General features: G+C 27.2%; 1 protein-coding gene across 3 annotated transcripts; it reads left to right on the top strand.

The window, feature by feature from the left end:
- Positions 1–17,336: 17,336 nt before the first annotated feature.
- LOC137820190 (transcription factor TGA3) lies at positions 17,337–21,595 on the top strand. 3 transcript variants are annotated; one of them, XM_068624110.1, is made up of 9 exons: positions 17,337–17,960; positions 18,265–18,686; positions 18,781–18,855; positions 19,045–19,104; positions 19,172–19,249; positions 19,372–19,438; positions 19,979–20,250; positions 20,514–20,738; positions 21,159–21,595. In XM_068624110.1, the coding sequence occupies exons 2-9, from the start codon at positions 18,561–18,563 to the stop codon at positions 21,309–21,311; spliced, it is 1,056 nt and encodes a 351-aa protein (XP_068480211.1). In that variant the 5' UTR covers positions 17,337–17,960; positions 18,265–18,560; the 3' UTR covers positions 21,312–21,595. The 3 variants fall into 3 exon arrangements, with proteins under 3 accessions (XP_068480211.1, XP_068480213.1, XP_068480210.1); XM_068624112.2 differs by having other exon boundaries at positions 17,789–17,960; positions 18,525–18,686; XM_068624109.2 differs by having other exon boundaries at positions 17,789–17,960; positions 18,426–18,686.
- Positions 21,596–21,693: the final 98 nt, after the last annotated feature.

The raw sequence follows: 21,693 nt of genomic DNA, 5'->3' as shown, positions 1-21,693 counted from the left end.
AGTTTATTAAAAAAAAATGCAAAAAATTATCATCACTACTCTTTACATTAATGGTGAAGTTACAAAATTATATTTAGTAGAAAAGTTAAACAGCTATATTTGGGACAACAGAATTAGTTACAACAAAATATATATCCCTATTTACTACAGGATAAAATTGCCAATAAAAAAAAGTCAATTTGTTAAAAAACTATTTCATCATATAAACATCCTTAAATAAAATTCATATTCAATTATAAATTATGTTTTAATTCAAATAATATATAAAAACTAACATATAGAAAATAAATTAAAAATTTCAGAACTAAATTATATTTTCAGTTCATTATAAAACTTTAAGTTTAGTACTAAAATAATTAATTCATGTTTTAATAATTATAAAAATATAAATATAAAACTCTTAACCTTAATATGTGCGAGTGGTAATCCAAAAAAGAATTAATAAGAAAAAATCTATAATGTCAAAGTTAGCTCAAGATCATTAAAGTATTAACATATTAAAATTTACTTGTAATATCTAATTGCATCTAAAACTTGTATACGTGATATTGAATTTCATTATTTCAATGCATTTTCAACCTAACTTTATCTGATATATTTATATTGACGCAGATTAGGTCACATTGTAAAGTGTTAACTTTATTTTACCATAATTTCTTAAAATAATTAAATTAATAACTAAAAAACACCTTAATTTGGAAAAATATTCTTTGATGTATTCATGTAGATGATAGGAAGGCTAACGCATTTTAAGAGATTTTTTTTTTCTTTTGATAGCACTATTTTTATTTTTATTTTCCTATTCAAAATCTTTTTGTTTTTATCTCTATGTATAGTATATTTTTATTTTTATTTTTCTATCTAACACAGTTTCTTCTCATGGTTTCATTTTGTATTTTTTAAAAATAATCCTCTTAGAATTTGGTTTTTGGGGACTTTGTTTTTAGAATTTTTTATTTCTTTATCTAGAGTGAATGAAAAAAAATAATAAAATAGAATAAAAATAAATTTAAAAACTAGTGTCAACCATAATAGCGCACATGAAGTCATCCTTGAGGTATACATTCACATATAAAAAGGCATGACTAGGAAAACAACTTACCATAAAAAAAAGTATATGGCAATTGAGAAGAGTCATACAAAAAAATTGGCATTACTCCTAAATGCAATACAACTTTACGTTCCCAAGTTTATTTGCAAAATAATGACCCAACCTGCTTATGAAGGAAACCAATTGGACGCGGACCACGTCATCTTCAAAAGGGTATTTTGGACATTCAAATCATGCATTGATGGTTTCAATTTTTGCAACTCGGTGGTCCAAGTTGATAGAACTTTCTTGTATGGAAAATATTGAGGAACATTACTGGTCGCAGTTGCACAAGATGACCGGAACATGTTACCAATTGTCTTCCCCATCGTATAGGGTGAAACTGCTGAGGCTTTGTTCTTTTTTCTTGCGAAACCTACAAAGGTATGTCACTCCGCAAAATGGTCTTTGTCTCATTTTTTACCGCCACGAATTAGTAAAGAGTGCATACTCTAGAGACGGTAGTGGTTGGAACAACAATAATTTTGTGCATGTGTATTGCATTTGGTACATAGCACAAAACTTCATGAGATGGTTTAGAAATACAACACTAAAGAAAAATGTTGTCAACATGGGTAATTGTCCTCATATTGATCAACTCTTTCAAATTATACATATTGATTTAGTCAATTTTAATTATTAACTACATTTGCAACAAATAATTACATCATATGGAATGGCAGAGCCACATTTATTTTACTACTACAACATAGTTATAGAGGAAAATCCTGAGGCAGCTCAGTGGCTGGATGATATCCCGAGAGAGAAGTGGACTCTTGCATGGGACAACCGTCAAAGGTGGGGACAACCAATCTAGCTGAAGAAAACGAGAAACCTTCTATTTTGAAGAAAACAAGAAACCTTTCAATATATTCCATAATGATGACAACATACCTCCCAAAGGCAGACAAGTGGAAGCCATGGTGGCTGTTGGACATGTATACTCCGAAGTTACAGTAAAAATATTGGAAGATGCACCGTCAATATGCATTAGAAATAAAAGTGAAAATATTACTATGTGAAAAAAAAACCATTTTAAGATACAACACCATGACTTTTGAACTTGATGAAGTTGTATTAAAATGATAAAAATGTTTTTTTAGTTTTTAAATAAGAGAGGGTTGTGGATCAGAGTGATTTCACCTCAGTGATTTCAACCAGCATTATGAATTTTTGATTTTCAAATTTAAGCTTGAGTTTAGAATGAAATTTTTTGAAGACGTTCCGAATTATACCATCTAAAACATTAAACGTTAATATTTTTATATTTCATAATGTACAATTTGAAAAACAATTTTGTTTTCAATTGTATTTTTGGAATATAATTTTTCAATTCCCAATAGAAAATAAAAAATATATTCTGAAATATAATTTTTATATTTTAGATTATATATTTCAAAATAAAAAACTGTATTTTAATTTAAAAAACAAAATAAAAAATAACTACAAATTTCATAATTTAGAATATATTTATGAATTAAAAATAAATTCTAAAATATATTTTATAAATGTAAATTTATAACACTTTTATCTTTTTGCCACTCTTGTGAAGGACACCTTCAAATTCTCCCAGCACCCTATAAATTCCAACTTAGTTTTTGGAAATGACAAAAATATTTCTTCAAAATGACGAAAATCACGGGGCGTAAATAAAAATTACTTTAAGAACCTTTTAACAAGAAATATTTCCGAATTTTAAATTATGAACAAATTTTTTTGAATTCCAGAAATTTGTATCTGGAATGCGTTTACAATTTTGCATTTTGGATTTTTTTTTGTTCAGAATGTATTTTTTAATTTTAAATTATATTTATTTTTTCGGATTTTTAAATATGGAATTAAAGTAATTTTGGAAATTAAAAAAAAATGATTGGGTGCAGGTTAGAATTGAGAAAAAATTGTCCACCTTCAAACTATTATGGAGATGGAGGACTATTTCTTCCTGCACCTCCATAGATTCTTCTGTCACCCCATATACAACGTGAAAATACCTTTTTAACCTTTTTGTGCCACTCTCATATAATAGTTTTCGAATTATGTAATCTAAACACGTTTTTGAAAAAAGACTTCCGGATTATGTAATTCAGAAGCTAAAATAGACATTCGAATTACATAATCCAGAAACTAATCATGCATCTGAAAAAAGATTTTCGGATTATGTAATTCGGAAACAAATTACGAATTTGAAAAAAGACTTTTGGATTATGTAATCCAAAATATTATAGAGGAGTATTTTTGGAAATATGAAAATTTATGGAGGTGGGAGAAGAATATATGGAGGTGCAGGAAAACAACCAGATGGAGAATGGAATGAAGTGATATTAGATAACTCACCAGCCCAAAAATATTTATAGGGCTCTACTAGATTTCGCATTGCATGTTTTGGTTGGCTGTTTCTTTTTCCACTTCCATATCTTCTTTTTGGCACCTCCTTCTTTTGGCATCCTATAAGGCGAAAAAACTATTTTGTTCTTAAAAAATATATTTTGAATGTAGAATTTGAAAGGTATTTTCATATCCAAACTTTGGATTTTATAATTATTTTTTTTCTATTTACACCTCCCATATTCTATAATCTAAAATGTACTTTTTGTCCATAAATACTTTTCGGATTCTATAGTCCGGAGTGCTTTGGATTGTAGAAATTAAAAGATATTTTTAGATTTAGAAATAATTTTTGAATTTTACGAGCAATAATTTTTTTTTCTTAAATAAATACATTTTGATTATAGAATTTGAAAATTATTTTCGAATTTTATGCTAGTTAGATTTTATAATTTGGAGTTTTTTCAGATGATCCATTCTAAAATAAAAAATATTAATAAAATAAAATGTATTTTTAACATTTTAAGAAGTATAAGATATGGAATATGTAGTTGCATAAAAAAAACAGTCTTCCATTTATCAATCATGAAAAACAAAAGATTGGAACATTCACTCGCATAAAAAAAGAGAAGACACCAAAACCTATCAATATGTACAAATTAAGTTTTCACATTATAAATTAAATTTATTCGTGATAAACCAAAGCTTAATAACTTTATACCCGTACACTATTTAAATCAAAAGACTTAAAAAAATCAATTTTAACTTTAAAGTTTTCTATGCTAAAAAGAATAAGAAAAAGAAATCCGAATCATAAATTTCCAAACTGAGGTACAAGCATGCTATTAACACATTAAAAATCTTAACGTGTCCATACCCTTACTAGAGGATAGAGACCTTGGGAAATTTGTACACGGTCAAAGTCATAAAATTATTCCTAATTATACACACATTTTTATAATTATTGTATAAACACACACACACATATATATATATATATATATATATATATATATATAAACTTGCAACTAAAGTCAGGGAGGAAGATAAAAAAATTTCTACATACTCTTGTATGATAGAAGTCGAAATTAAATATGTTTTGTTGGACTTATATTATGAATATAATTATATTAATTTGTTTTAACATTGCTCTTCATATATTAATATATACACATATTAACTCTTAAAATTGTTTTTTTAAATAATAAATAAAATAAATAAAATAGAATAATCCAAGATATTACAACCTTTATACAAAGATACTCAAGTCTAATCTCCTATGTCTTTTATGGAATTAAACAAATTCAAACTATATGAGCATGAGCATATTACCAATAACATTCCAATATCAAAAGGCAAAAACCACACATCAGAAGACAAGTGATAAATGAACAAATAAAATAAAAAAACTTCTTTGTTTCTATAGAAGCCGTGAAACAATAAAACACTACAAGAAAATCATGAAATAGAAACCAATTTTTAGAGACTAAAATAATTAGTTACAATAGAAACTAAAATAGAGACCATTTTAAAAATTAAAAAAAAAATTGGTTTTTAAATTAGTTTCTATTATTTTTTATTATTGTTAAATATTTTCTAAATTTGTATATAATTAGCAACTAAGGTTTTAACTACCAATTATTTAGTTTCTAAATTTGGTAGGTTACTAATTAGATACCAATTTAGAAACTATTTAACAATAATAGAAAATAATATAAACTAATTTAGAAACCAAATTTCTTTTTAGTTTCTAAAATGGTATCTAATTTAGTTACTATTGCAACTAATTATCTTGGTTTCTACAATTTGATTCTTATTTCATGATTTTCTTGTAGTGAAATCAAGTTTTTTTGTGAGCAAGCGAGGGGATCTTTCATTAATAGCAAAAATATAACTGTTGTCCACTATTAATCTCTAATTGGAGTGTCTAATAGGGGATTGATCAATGTCAAATGTAGTTGCTAATATTTTATTTTATTTTTTTGCATAGAATATGAACTCGTGTTGTTTGTGCAAACATTGCTGTTTACAAATTTCTGAAAAAGGCTACATGTGAGAGAAATTATATTAGGCTAACAAAAATAGAAAGTATAATTAACACTTAAAAAAATAAAATTCATAAGGAAATCTTTTAATGTAATAATCCAGCAAGGTAAAGAGAGGCGTGAGTTAATGGTCACATGAGCACATAAAAAAGACATTGTTCAAATATGACAATGTGTTGTTCGTTACAACATGTGTTGTCTTATCTTTACTTTAGATTGAGAATTTCATTGACAAAGTTAGACAAATCTTTATAGTGAGATTGACTACTTATTGTTTAAGTATAATGACTTTAGAAGATTGTACAGTCTTCTTTTAAGATTGGTCTTAAGCATTTCAATCTCCTTCTTAAGCTTTACATCAACTCATTTGAATATAAACTTTTATACTTTTTTTAAAAATACTCAGAAAAACGAAAAAGCTCATGACACTTTTAAAAACAATATTCAAGTTTGTTGGAGATCCCACATCGACTAGAGATTAGAGCCTTTCATAGTATATAAGTGGGTGCAAACCTCACACCTATGAGCCGGTTTTATGGGGTTGAGTTAGGCTTAAAGTTCACCTCGTAATAAAGTTAATTGTTAAATTGTGTTTCTAATTTTTGCTCATTAATATTTTCCTAAAACATATGTAGTTTCAATGAGGTTTTCTTAAAGAAACTTTAAGCTATACACAATATTATTAATATCATTAGTTACTAAGCCATAAACTTATCACTGAAGTCAGTGAATAATCTAACAGATTTATAAAACAATATAAAAATAAAACATAAAATAAGTTTATATGTTCTTAAAAAAATAACTATTTAAATAACTAAAAAATACTTATGGAATAATCATAACACTATCCTCCCAAACAACTGACAAGACAATCTTGAAATTACTTCTATTTATTTGCTAAATCTTAAGTAATGACTTTTCCTTCTTGGTTAAGTTTTTGTGTATATATATAATTGACTTTTTGAAGGTCTTGGCCTTTAGTTATTATCTTTCATTTTTATTAATACGTCTTTTTTATTATATAGTTTTTGTATATATATATAATTTAATATACAAGTGTATTAATTGTTTTATGCTTGTGAAGCTCTATATCAGATAATTAGTTAAATATTATTATTTTTTTAGTTATTTATACTTATTATATTAGTTTGATAAAAACAAATACTAGTAGGATAGACTCAAAATGACTCTAATACCATATTAGAAAGTAAATTTTAAGTCTAACTCAACCTCATAAAACCGGTTCAATAGAGTTGAGGTTTGCACCCACTTATATAATGAAAGACTCTAGTCTCTATCACTTATATATAATGAAAGACTTTAATCTCTAGTTGACGTGGGATCTCCAACACTTGATATAATCCATTGCATTCATTCTATCAAATAAGAAAATGATTTTCTCTAAACCCTCCAAACTTGTAACATCAAACCTTATCCATAGAACTAACTAAATATCATGAAACTAACTTTGCCTAATTAACTATCATTAGCTAACTACCCAACTGCAACTAACTCAGATCACTAAAACATTGTTTCTTCACTCTATGATACCAGAATCACAATCTCTTCAACTACCACGCCATGTGTGACACCTTGTTTTTGCACCACACGTTTTCATGATTTGGCTTTTACGATAGGATATGCATGAGCATATGTTAACACATACACACGTGTCCGAACCATTCTAACCCAGCTACTTTTTCATTAGCATTTTTAATGAGTTTTATAAAAAATTTAGTCAAAAGCACCAAATAGTTCCTCTTTTTACCTTGGTTGAGGAAGGTGCATTTGCTTATTTTATAAGTTATCCCAGTTTTGCTTTGAGGTTCTATTTAAAGTAATGGAGAGACACCTCAATAAGTGGGGAGAGTAAGAAAAGGAAGGTGCCACTCGTCGAGTTTTCAGGAGAAATGGATAAAATAAAGAGACACCCAAAGTAAAAAGTTTCGCAGAAAAGACCTAGTTTTATGTTCCCCATATGTATAAATATTAACATATATATACATCTTTTCATTTGCACAGTCATATAGAATTCAACCAAATATATTTCATGCATGTTACTCCTATGGATTTTATCTACAGATCGAGTTATTAAATTTTTTTATTTTTCATCTTTATATAACATATTTTGTTCTTTTGAGATATGTATATTATTATTGAACATCAAATTTTAACTGTATTACAAAGTGGACTTTAAGTCTAACTCAATCCCATAAAATCGGCTCATGAGGTTGAGGTTTGCACCCACTTATATACAATGAAAGTTTCTAATCTCTAGTCGATGTGAGATCTCCAACACATCCCCTCACGCCGAGACTGCCAACTCGTGCGTGAGACTATATATTATGGGTGGTCCGATAGCGGGTGACAAGATAGGCCCAACACAAACACTCGCTAGGATAGGTTCGAAATGACTCTGATACCATATTACAAAGTGGACTTTAAGCCTAACTCAACCCCATAAAACCGGCTCATGAGGTTGAGGTTTGCACCCACTAATATACAATGAAAGACAATAATCTCTAGTCGATGTGTCTCCAACAAACTGTATAATCCTTTTGGGGTTCCAATATATTTTTATCCCTTAATCTTTGATCATGTTTCTTAACTTTACTTTCAAGGAAAATTCGTATAGAAATGTGAGTAAGTTACGTTAATTATTCATAAATAATTGTGAAATTATATAAACGTTGCATGTAACCCTCTTATAGAGAAACTTGATGATTCAATAACTTTTTAAACAAAGAGAGTTAATATATTATAAAGAACATCAATATAATATTTTTCAAGAAAATATGAAAATTAGTATATAGAAAAAGTATAACTAATTTACTATAAAACATAAGGAAAGTTTTTTTTTTATCATTTCTTATTTGTATTGCTTTTAAACAACTTCTAGAAAGAAAAAGAAAAAAAATGTTGTCGTCTTAGAATTGTTTTCACTTATTTCCTTGTTCTGAACAGTAATTGATAAAAACATAAATTAATATAATTTTAAAAGAAAAATAATATGAGAATTTTGAAAAAGAAAAAACAGGATGACACATAACCATTGAGAAGGAGACGTTGACTTATTTTCTTGTAAAGATTATAGATATTTTGGAGTAGAGAATGAACTTTGTCATACATAACCAAACTCTAAGTTTTATATTAGTCATCAAGTTTAGCTTCGTCAGAAAGAAATTACAGTAGCCTCACCAACCACCTACATTTTCTTCTCATAGTGGAGAAAGTTTAAAGTGTTTATGTTAACACACGTATAAAAGCTTGGCATAATTGCCACACACACACATTATTAAGGCATCGAGTTACACAATTTCATCTATTATTGGTTTATATTAAGTCGGAACTTTTTATGCAAGTTCTTAAAGATTTTTTTAACTTAATCAAAGAATTGATGTAAAAAAATAGTATATATAGCTTAAAAATTTTACGTTGATTTTTAAAATAACTTACATACAAAGTTAGCTTTTTGAAAGAAATATATCTTATCTTTAAAATAAATATTTATTTTCTGTTGATAATTTTTTTTTTCTATAAATAAATGAAGCATACTATATAGTCACCATGGACAAAGTCATAGTGACGAGCACAGTAGTAATTCTATAATGACATTTTTACCGTGACGGTCTCATGGTAGTAGTCTTGTGTCTTGTTACGAAGAGAAAAGAAAAATGGCGGTGTAAAAATAAGTATAAGAAAAAAAAACAATGAAAAATAAAATAAAAGAATCTTTCCATTTTTTTAATCTAAATGATCATTCATAATTTCTTTAAAAAAAAAAAAATTTCATCACATACCAGTCTAATATTTTTTTGTCAAGTCCATATCTTTTTATTATATTAAAGATAAACATGTGATCATGTATTTCCCTCAAATCTTAATGTATTTGATTCAAACAAAAATCAAGAACAATAATATGTCTCATTTTGGTGATCAAATTATAAGAAGTAATCAACTCCCTTTTTATACTCTTTACTAATGTGACGTGCATTCATCTAATTTCGGTTCATAATTACATACGCTACAAATTCCATAATGATATGCAATATGTAATTTTCACTTTTGTAATTGAAAGTGAAACTCTACTCATTCGCAAAAACATTTTCCATAATTTAGTAACATGTACAAACAAAGTTTATTATCTTAAATTTGATAAAATTTTGGTAGCATTTCACATTTCTCCGTGAACACGAAATGAAAGTGATAACAAAGTACCACAATGTATGTACCCAGAGAACAACACAATGGTTTCAACCAAAATTTTATTAAATTTAAGAACAAACTTACAATATGTACGTATTAATAAATCATGAAAATAATTTTTTCAAACTATTCAATCGAACAATTAAAGATTTAAATTTGTTTACTGATCCTAAATTTTAAACATCTAATAACATTCATCATTTGTATTAAATAAATTTTAACAATTAAATTTAATATTTCAAATTTAAACACCCAAATAACACGGTTTTAATATTAAGAGTATCTAACAACAATTCAATGCAAAAATCCAATCACACCATGTAGTAGCTGAGAAGTAAAAGTAAATTTCTATCCGATTAAATTTTCAAATAGAGTAAATTTATTTTTACTCTAATGATCCATTGTTATCTATTTTTCTTATGATTTAGTCGTCTAGATGAGGACGATTCAAAAAAGTATTCCTCTCAACTTGTTTTACCATACTGAAATTTGGTAATGTTTGAATAACATGTTTTATGTTCTTAGATTATGGAATGGTGTCTCTATTTAAGCTAAAATTTCCACTGGAATAAAGAAATTTAGGTAAGAAAAATTATGTGTTTGAATAGAACCTTAGGGTAGTTTATTTACATAATAAATTAATATGAAAACTATATTATGCATGTTTAAGTATATAATTATTTAAATTGAATTTGAATGGTTTTGAGTGCATGAAATTGATTGAAGAAAGATGCTTGAACAAATAATAGTTTGCAATAATCATTCATAGTTGTTTAGAAGTGGTAATATTGAAATATTTGTGAAAGACCTTTGAAAATGTAATTTAAGTATGTTGTTGAGTCTGATTTACCGATATTTTTGCTCAGGTGAGATGATTCTCAGTTCAAAAGAAACTATCTTTTATTTGACTTCTTCTTCAGTTCTGTTCTCGTTCAAGTGAGCCTATTCTTGTTCAAACGAATTTATTCTCACTCAAATAGAAACCGCACTGAAAAATTTGTCCTCTTAGCCTCATTTTTGCTTAAGTGAACCCATTCTCCCATAAGCTATAAATTTTTGCTCAAGTTAGCCTAAAAAAAAACTTTCATTCTTTCTTTTCTTTTCTTCATGTCTTTTAAATGATTTGAATTATGCAAGTTTTTTTTTTATGTAGAGTAGACATTTGTTTGTATATTCAATCTATTTGTAAAATTTTAAATTTTATGTAATTTAATGGTATGCAATATATGTGAATGATATTGTATATGAAACTTGTAGGAAATTGATTCAATACATTTGGGATAAGGTATGAAATGTTATGTAATGGTATATTAAGTACGAAAAACTTATGTTTTAAAAGAGGTCCTTTAATTTCAATGATGATATAATATAGACTAAGATATTAGGTGATGAGAAGCTTAAAAAATAGTTCATAAACATTATGAAATGCGCATACACACAATATTGGATGTTTGAACTTACCTGATTCTAGATGTTTCAATGAAATGTTAGTATTTAGTAGAGACATACTTAATGAGTCTTTCAAAAAACGATAAATCCATATGGAATCACTATGATTGAAATTAAATCAAAAGTGATAAGGATTGAAAGGAAGTCGTATAGTGAGACAAACGGATTTATGAGTAGTAAGTATGAATGAAATGAAAACAATTGTGATTGATAATTTGATCCATATGATTGTTGGTGATGATATTGTAATGTAGTTGGATTGTGGTGATTAGTATTAAGTATTGCTTGTATTTTAAAAATATAACTGTACTTTTTTTAATATATATATATATATATATATATATATATATATCCAACATAAAAATTTGTGACATTATTGCTCCTTTTCTACTAATGGTGATTATTTTGCATTAGTAAAATTTAAAAATAATTTTATTTTATATAGTTATATACTTTATTGTTCTCTAAATTAGTGTTGTGTTCACTTTAGACCATAAATCCGGTTGGCACATGACCAGGTATCATGCAGCACCACTTGAAAAGAAGCTATTACTTTTCCTTTTTAATATCTTTTTTCTATCTTTAACAAATGTTTGATGCAATCCTTCCTTTTCCTTCTGTCACCTGTTTACACATCATACAATATTATATATACGCTTGGATTTCTCTACAAACTTTCTAAACCACCAACTTTATGTTTTTACCATGTTTCTTGCTTTTTTATTCCTTTTCATAAGCACATTCGTCTCTTACAATATTCATTTTTTTAGTTTAGTAAGCCAAATTTTAATTATATTTTTAAAATATTACAACTAATATATTAGCATGTATATTCTAAAAAAATAAATATGTTTTTCATATTCAAATTCGTCATAAATAAATATTTTAAATACGTAGAATAAAAAAATGTAATTATATTATAGATTCGTAATATCAGTAGATTTTTTTTTTCTCTGCCTCAATAAATAAATTTATTATTTAGTGTAAATAAATATCACACGAAAAACATTAAATATCAACTATTATTTTTATTCTCTAAAATTTATTTTTATTTAATAATTTTTTTAACATGTATTATTTTATAAACTAAAAAAATATTAATATTTAAAGTAATTTTTATTATTAATAAAAATTTATAAAATTTATTTTAAATACTAATAATTTTTTTAATTTATAAAATAATATTTAATTTGATCAATATAATGATTAATTTTTTTAAAAAATAATTAATATTTAATAATTTTTTTTTACTAAAATCTCCGATAAAAATGATTCCATTGATGTTATTTTACAGAATTTGAAAATTAATAATATATATATATATTATCTCACATATTAATTTTTTAAAAAACTCAAATTTATATATAAATTTTTAGTATAATTATAAAAATAAAAAATAAATTCTTTTAAACTAAAACATATTTATACACATAAATTTTTATTATCAATTTATATAATTTATAATTATATAATATATAAATTTGTTTTTTATTTTATTTTACATTTTAGATATTATTAGTATTATTTCAATATCCGATTTGTATCAGTTTAAATATCCTTTTTTATAATCGTGGTGTAAATGAATATTACCATTAAAGAACTACATTCCAATATGCTCTCTGAAATAATTTGAAGTTGCAGATGAAACTTTGAAATAGTTTCAATGGAATGAGATAGTTTTTTTTTTTCAGCCATGGAATGAGATAGTATTAGTGATGACAAAAATAAAATATTATTAATAGAAATGTAATGGCTGAAAATATTAGTGATAGACAATTTAATGTTTATTAAAAAAGTTTTAAACTTTACTTGTGTTTATTTATAAAATGTTTTATTTTTCTTTCTGTTGTCAACATAATATATTTCTTTATTATTTCCGCGTTATATAAACAATTTATTTAATTAAAATATATTTTTATATGTGTGTAAACGTAATGGTTGTAACTATTTATTAATATCATTACATGTAATGATTTCATTCTTATATTATAATTTTAATATTTGAAATGTGGTTAGATTTAAAATTTAATTTTCATCAATATATTCACGAATAAAACACTTTTATTTTTATATGCAGTTATCTATCTATCTATATATATATATATAATAAAGAATGGTTATTTTAACGTATAATAATATTTATGAATGATAATTTTTTTTTAATACATAGATTTTGTAATGTTATTAAATTACTCTACATTTACAATTTGTTTAAATATTATTTTAAGATAAGATTTTATCCCTTATTAAATCTGGTGTGCAGGTATAAATCAAAATATAAACAGAAGTACAAGGAGACGATGATGAATTCACCTCTTAATAACTTAATCTTTTAAGATTGACTTATAAAATTATACTTAATTTAATCTTTTAAGATTGACTTGTAAGGTGATGATTGTTCTCTCTTTATATTTTATAATTTCTTATTCAACATGAGATCTCCAAACACTCGCTCATACTAATAAATAAATCTATAAAGTGTGAGATTAAATATTTATTAATAATTTAAACCATAAATCCTACATCTAATAATAATAACATAATAATTTGAAAGAACTCAAATATGATAAATTATGAATGACTATAATATCTTTTTTAAAAGATAATTTTAATTCAAACTTACAAAATTAACTTGTAAATAAATATTATAATTCATTTATATATTATAATCTGGTATTATTTTTAGGAAATATGAATTCTTCCTCCTAGTCATATATTTTGTGTAATGTGCATGATGTAGAGGTATTTAGTACTATGAGTGGTGGGAGTTTGTTCAATGGAACAGAATGAGATGCTTATTCATTTTCAACATTTTATGAACCTTATTGGATATGGTGTTACAAATTACATGGATAATGTTTTTTTTTTGGACTTTATTTCTTGTATCTCTGTTGACATCTTTGATGTCTATTTATTATAATATTAATTTAGTTTCTTTAAAAAAATCATATCTACATTTCATACATAAAAATAAGATGAATGTCAGACATTTTTTTAAGTATTAATAGTAAGTAAATTAATTTCAAAGGATATTTTCCATTTTTTTTATGTATATATACGTAAAAGAGAATAATATAATGTTCATATCACACTTAGAATAATTATAATTTAGTGAAAAATAATTTGTAAAATAATTTAACAAACAAATGTGTGTGTTATGGTTACAATTATAACATTATTACTTTTGTACTCGGATTTACTTAAATCTAAATAAAATCCTTAAATATCATTTAATAAGTATTAAGTTAGTTTATCTGTAAAACATGATTAAGGTGTAATTAGGTTTTTTTTGTGTTCTATGACTGGACCTATGACAATGATGATTCAACTATCTAACTAAAAGGTATAAATAGTAGAGACAACCAAACGTTAGAGTTAACTTTTCAACTCTCACACCTTCAAATTCTACTAAAATTAACTTGAACGTAAAATATCTTTGCCCTAATCATTTCATAAAAATATCACTAAATCGAAGGCTCAAAAGACCAGAAACAAATGACAAAAAGTCACTATAAAAAAAATCTGACATCGTAAGAACAAAATCAATTGACTATATATATAAAAAATGAAGTTCTTTAAACGACATTTCAAATTTTAATTCAATTATAATCAATACATTGTTATATTCGTAAACATACTAGGAAAACTTAAAATAATTTTTTATATTTAAATATAAAATACCTCATTTAATCATATTCATACACACAATGGTTATATAGTAAAACTTTGCCTATTGCAAATCTTAAATTGTTGTAAAAAAAATATGGTGGCATTGTTATTAGTATGAAAAATATAAAAGAAGGTGTGAATAATATAAACAAGCAACTCAAACAATTAAAATTGGTGGCAAAGTTTTGTTTTAAAATTTGTATTCAAATAAAAATAAAAGTTGATGGAAACAAAAGTCTTAAACACATGCACAAATGTGAGCATTAGGAGTATACGTGAAATGAGGAGTCACAAATTCAAACTTTGTGTTCTTCTAAGCATGCAGGACTTTTTTTGGTATAAGGTGGAACAGGGTAGGACAGAAAATTCAAATCCACATGAAATGCTAATCAAATACGTGCTTGATAATTGATATCATGCGGGAAATTATTGGTTAAAGTTGATCTCACAATGATTTTTTTTTTGTTTTATTTTATTTTAATGGAAAAGTGGAGAATGTAAATAGAGAAAAAAAAAAGATAGAAAATTGGGTACTTTTTTGAAAATCGTCATTTAGCTTCTCCTTTATAAAAGCATACGTATGAAGTGTGATGACTTTCCCTATGAGGTTGGAAGGGACAACATTGAATGAAGGCAATTTCTCCCTCCACCATTTCAACATGTACCGATCAGCTATAGAAAATGATAAAAATATCCCTTCTAAATGACGAAAATAACCTTAAAAAAATGGAAAAATTATTTTTGAAACTTTTATCTAAAATATTTTGGATTTCAATTTTCTAAACATATTTTTGAATTCTGAAATTTTTTATCCAGAATGTATTTTTAGTTTTGTGTTCAGAATTTTTTTTCCCGCATGTATTTTTTTATTTCTCAATTATAATTATTATTTTGGATTTTTTAATTTGAAATAAGGGTAGTTTTGGAAATTTTTTAAAAATTGATATGGTGGAGGTTAAAATTGATATGATGCAGGAGGGTAGTTTTGAAAATTTAAAAAATTGATATGGTGGAGGTTAAAATTGATATGGTGCAGAAAGAATCTGCCTTGAATGAATAGTGGAGTAATTACAATATATATGATTAGGAATAATGAAAATCAATATTTAATTAATTATAAGTGAAAGGTTATTAAGTACAAATTACTATACACATCTCATGAAAGGAAAGTTAACCAATTCAACTAACCTTGTTTCGCTATTTTGCTTCAGTGTACTATATTCTTTATTTTATTTTATTTTTCTGTACAAAAAGTTAAAGTTGGAGTTTTATTAATTATTTTAAGATCTCATCAATTTTAAGATCACTATTTTTAGTTTGATATAATATTTTAAAATCAAATAAGAAAAGTGAATATCATTTTATTAAAATTATAAGGAAGATGAAAAACATTAATTAAAAAGAAAACTAAAGAGAAGATAAATCTTATTTTAGTAAAATATATAGATGAGAATTAGATGTCTATTTTAATATTAAATAAGATGTGATCAATGTTATTTAGCATAAATTTTGGAGAGATTTGTACAATTTTCTCATAAAATAAATAAATTTCAGTTTTTTTTATGTGTTTGGCTAATCTACTTATTTTAAAAGTAGACATTTTATTTATTTATTTTAATAAACAAATTCCATCCACTTCTTATTTTAAAAATTGTTTAATAAAAAAAATTAGTTTAAATTTGTACAACAATCGACCTCTGTTGTTACTGTTGACTCTTTTTTCTGTTATTTATTTTCTAATTGCAAAAAGGTTATAACAAAACATGACTAGAGATGGGTTTGTATGATAAGACTCAAACACTTATTTTAAATGAGGTATCGTGTTGAATACACGTATCGTGTCGACACTCGCACGACACTCGTAAGATATGGTTCAAACATAATTTTAAAAGGTATAAATACAATAATTTTTTAAAAACTCAAATTTATTTTATAAATTTTTATTATGATTATACAAATAAGGAACAATTTTTTTTTGAATCAGTCATGAAAAATATCTTTATGCTCCCAAAAGAATCTAAAACATACTTTTGCATATAAATATTTATTTTCAATTTATATATTTCAAAATTATATAATATATAGATCTATGTCCCTGTATCTTACATTTTAAAGATTATACGTATCTCTGTGCTACATAGATGATAATTATTTATAAAGTATTTTAAAACAAAAAAATAACTTGATTTTGTTTTTGATCCAACCATTCTAAAAAATTAAAGAAAGTTTTCTTTAGAAAAACCACAGAGTAACTTTTTGATGTTTTAATTTTTTGTTAACAATGTTACCAAACAGCACTTTTTTTAAATTTAAAAAATATTTATTAAAAGTTATTTTACAAAAAAAAATTGAAAATAAAAATCTAAACACACAGTCAAATAGTTCAAGAATTTGCAAGCAATTTCACGAATATAGCATTTTCAATTGTTCATAGTAGCATTTTTGTTATATGATCTACAGCAAAATAACGAAGATGTGCAATTTTATCAATAATTTAAGAATCAAAAGTGTATTTCGAACACAATAAACAATATGTGTGTGTATATCTCCACACGTAAGTGGTCGCAGGAAAAGAGCAGGAAGGGATGACAATGGTGTTAAGGAAAGTGGGAGTTGCGAGCAAATAAAGTTCCTTCTTTCTTCTTTTTCATATTTCGTGGAGGAACGTTATTTCCCTTAAATATTCACACCAGAATTATTATAACAAAGAAAGAAACGAGAAACCAAAAAAAAATGAGATAAAAACGAGTGATGTGAGAAAAAAAATGTCTGTGAGAAGAGAACTGAAACAGCATAACTTTATTTTTAATGCATTATTGATTTTTTAACGCTGTCACACTCACTAATTTTTGTGTTGGAGTGGGAAGGTAACGAAGTTAGCAAGTTGACTGTTCAGAGAGTTTTCTAATCAAAGAAGAAAAAGTAAAAGTTGTGATTAGTTTTATTTACTGTAGCTTTTAAATTTCATTTTGTTATCTTTGGCCCAGCATTGCTTTTACAATTTGTTTGCATGCGGGGCAAGAATAATAAGGATACTATTAATCAACCAACTGAGCTACTCAGTTTTCACATGTACATATCTATATATATTCAATTCTGAGCATCATCTGGGAGATCTTCGACTAACCAAATTCCAAGGTTGCATATTCTATCAAGCTACCTAGCTATCTATATAGGTAGGTCTATGTTCTTCCCTCTGCAACAGTAGTATTAGTGTTTCGTTTGGTTCCAATTTGGATTCCTTGTCGTTTTGAGCAACACCTTGGACTTAACTGGGTCAAACACTAGTACCACTTTGGCCGATTGCTGTTTGGTTCTAGAAAAAAATTTCATGTCATGGATGACGTTGAATTTACTATGACAGAATGAATATGACGCTTTTGATTATTTGAGTTAAACTTACTTTATTTTTATTACCTTTTGATGGGAGTTTTCTGCTGATCTTTTTTCTATTTTGACCTGCTGAAACAAAAATTCTAGTGTGAATCTGGTTAGAGGTTGAGAGCTTTATTTTACTAGCAAGATTTTAGCACCATTTCTGCCAAGGGAGGCCTTGCAATCTGTCCTGCAGATGGCAACATAGATGCTGTTTTTGTTGCTGCAAACTGCTGATACTGTTACTCTATTATTTTTTGGGACAGAGGGAAGTTTTTGAGCTATTGGAATCAGAATTAGTACTGTAGCAATATCGTCAAGTCTCTTGTTTGGTGATAAGTGGCATCAAACTAATGTTTTTGCAGAGAGCTCTTCTTTTATCATTTTGCTACCAGAGATAAATGAAAATGGACATATACGAGCCATTTCAGCAAGTTGGCATGTGGGGTGACGGCTTTAAAGTTGATGGTGGCCTGAATTCAATTGCTTCCCCAATATTAATGGTAGACACTAATGTCGAGGGCAAGGTGAGGTTTAGTTTTTTGGGGGGTTAACTTTATTTTATGTGAAAACTAGACTATATATAAGTCTTAAACAGTTTTTTGAATTTGAATTCTCCAGTCTGAATATATTCCTCAAGAATCAAGAGAGCTTTCTGGAGCCGATCAGGAGACCACTGATAAAGATGTTAATAAGGTGATGGAATTTCTTCAATACATATCTCTTCTATCATATGCATAGCCATTGAAGTGTTTCCTTATCTCCTGTTTCAATTTTTATAGTACTACGAAGTTTTGTCAGTGACTGAAGAATTCTCTAAAACATGAATGTTTTTGTTGTTGTCTACTTGTCTGTGTCTGATAACCGCCTAATATGAATGTTTAGATGAGAAGACGTCTAGCTCAAAATAGAGAGGCTGCTCGGAAAAGTCGGCTAAGGAAAAAGGTAGAATAAATGAAGTTACAAGGTAGCCAGTATCTGTCTTCTGATTGTACCTTTTTGTTATGCGTAGGCGTATGTTAAACAGTTAGAATCAAGCCGCATGAAGCTCATGCAGTTGGAGCTGGAAATTGGGAAAGCAAGAAAACAGGTGAACCAAAACTCTAAAATCACCACCACCTTTAATCTTCCTTTCTTATTATTGTGATTTTTTTTTTATATTCCTTCCTTCTTTTTTCATGTTTAAGTTCATACCAAAATATCTACTTGCAGGGTCTGTACATGGGTACTGCACTAGATGCCAGCTATATAGGATCAACATCAGAAACAATAAATCCAGGTTCTTTCTAAAATGTGTTCTTATATCAATTTATATACATATCAGTTCTTCTCTTACAAGTCCTTTTGGTTTCATGTGCATATGGTATCCCCTTTTTCCTGACATGATAGACTAAAGGTGGAGGGTGAGTATGATGACCCTTCCATGGACTTCATCTGATACCCCCTTCTGCATAATGCACCTTCATTAATCCTTTTTTATTTCGTTAAGTTTTAACTTTTACAAGTCACAATTTGTTGATTAATATATGTTCACATCTCTAAGAGCAACAGATTATTTACAACTTTGTTCCATGAACTGCTAAGTAAAAATCCCCGCATCTAATATTGCAATATGTATTATGCTATATCCAATTTCCCATGCTTCAAATAGGAGAATATGATGCGGACAATTTTAATGACCCCATGCTACCATAATTATCAATGTTGGTTTTGATGTTAATTTTTTGTCCCACTATTGTACTTTTTCCTTTTGTGTATGCAGCACTGTGCTTATAGCTTGTTATATTGTTCTTAGTAGTTCTTCGGTTATATGAAACAGTTATTGTTGCTTTTGAAATTGAATATGGGCAATGGGTTGAAGAGCAACACAGGCGGAATGAAGAGCTTAGACATGCATTTCAAACTCAAGCACCTGATGTTCAGCTGAATGTAGTGGTTCAGAGTGTCTTGAACCATTACTCAAATCTCGTCAGAATGAAAGCAGATGCTGCAAAGGCTGATGTTCTCTATTTACTCTCTGGTGTGTGGAAAGCATCAGTGGAGCGAATCTTCCTTTGGATTGGAGGCTCCCGTCCATCTCAAATTCTAAACGTACATACCGCACACTAAATCTCATTTTGATAACTGCTTACGCTTTCTCTACACAGATTGTCAAGAATGTATTCACCATGTATTTGAATTTCAGTGAAAAAATTTCCTTAACAAGAGTTTAATCGCTATGTATTCACAATGTCTAGAACAAAAATATTTTATCTGATAATGTTTTTGTACAAGGAGTGGTACTTTACATGTTCATGGTGCAGTTTAGATATATTAAAACTCAATAAAACCGATCACTTAGCCGCTTTTTGCAGATCATCGTACCACAACTTGAGCCTTTGACTGATCAACAAATTGTTGGTATTAACAACCTCCGCCTAAATTCTCAACAAGCTGAAGATGCTCTTTCACAGGGATTGGAAAAACTTCAGCAGAGTTTGGTCCATGACATGGCAGTTGATCCATTCGGTGTAGGAAACTTCGAACTTCAGATGGCTGCTATGGAAAAATTTGATGCACTAGAAGGTTTTGTAATCCAGGTAACTGCATGCCCTTTTTTTTCTAATTCTTTTTGAGATAGTACAGGCTAATATATCCTCATTTGAAAAACCTACTAGTTACAGATAAAACTTATATGAAGTTCTCTAAATACTTTCAGTATTGTTCTCAAACCAGAATTTGAGTTTCATTGCACCAATCCTACATTGAAAATTAGTATGTTATTGAGATAAAACTCTATTTTTGATGAAAGAAAAACTGAAAAACATTTAAGGAATAGCATCTAAAATTTGTTCATTAGAAATCCTTTGAATTTTTAACCAGACTAAATCTGATATCAGGATGTCTTTACACACTTTATTTACTTTGGTACATTGGATATTCTTACAACTTTATGAAAGCAATATTTGCTGATTTGTAACACTGCCATGAAGAAGTCAAATGCATTATATTCTCCACAGGCAGATCACCTTAGACTACAAACTCTGCTTCACATGTCACGCATCCTCTCAACTCACCAAGCTGCTCGTGGCTTGCTGGCTCTTGGGGAATACTTTCACCGTCTTCGCACTCTTTGCTCTCTTTGGGCTTCTCGTCCATGTGAACTTCCCTAGTTTCCCTAACTTAGGCTCTTCGGGACTCTACAAATCATCTAAGATTGCTCCATGAAGGAAGATACATGTGCCTCATACTGCTTAACTTCAACTGGATGATCTGTTATGTGCTTTGCAGAAACTGTTAGTGAGTTTTGGATATGAATATATGATTAAGAAAGTTAGTGTCCTACCATGAAGCAAATTCTGTGATTTGCTGCTCTAGAGAGTATGATTGTACATAAACAGTGTATCATCTTAAGTACTACATCTTTATGAAAAACTTTCTGCTATCTTAAAAGAAACCGTATTCTTTTACTTTACTTTGAATTTATCTCTTTAGTTTATTGTATGTGAAAAGAGAAGAAAAAATCATTTCAATTCTATGGCCATACAGACATTT

The sequence above is a fragment of the Phaseolus vulgaris genome, chromosome 9, assembly GCF_051622355.1.
Source record: "Phaseolus vulgaris cultivar YP4 chromosome 9, ASM5162235v1, whole genome shotgun sequence".
Lineage (NCBI taxonomy): Eukaryota > Viridiplantae > Streptophyta > Magnoliopsida > Fabales > Fabaceae > Phaseolus > Phaseolus vulgaris.
Note: the sequence above shows the minus strand (reverse complement) of the source record. Positions and strands in the feature narration are given on the sequence as shown.

Excerpts from the sequence above, each read along its gene's own strand:
- LOC137820190 (XM_068624110.1), top strand. The coding sequence starts at position 18,561 with ATGAAAATGGACATATACGAGCCATTTCAGCAAGTTGGCATGTGGGGT. Across the intron at positions 19,250-19,371 it reads TTGGGAAAGCAAGAAAACAG|GGTCTGTACATGGGTACTGC; the intron begins GTGAACCAAAAC and ends ATCTACTTGCAG. Across the intron at positions 19,439-19,978 it reads ATCAGAAACAATAAATCCAG|TTATTGTTGCTTTTGAAATT; the intron begins GTTCTTTCTAAA and ends TATATGAAACAG.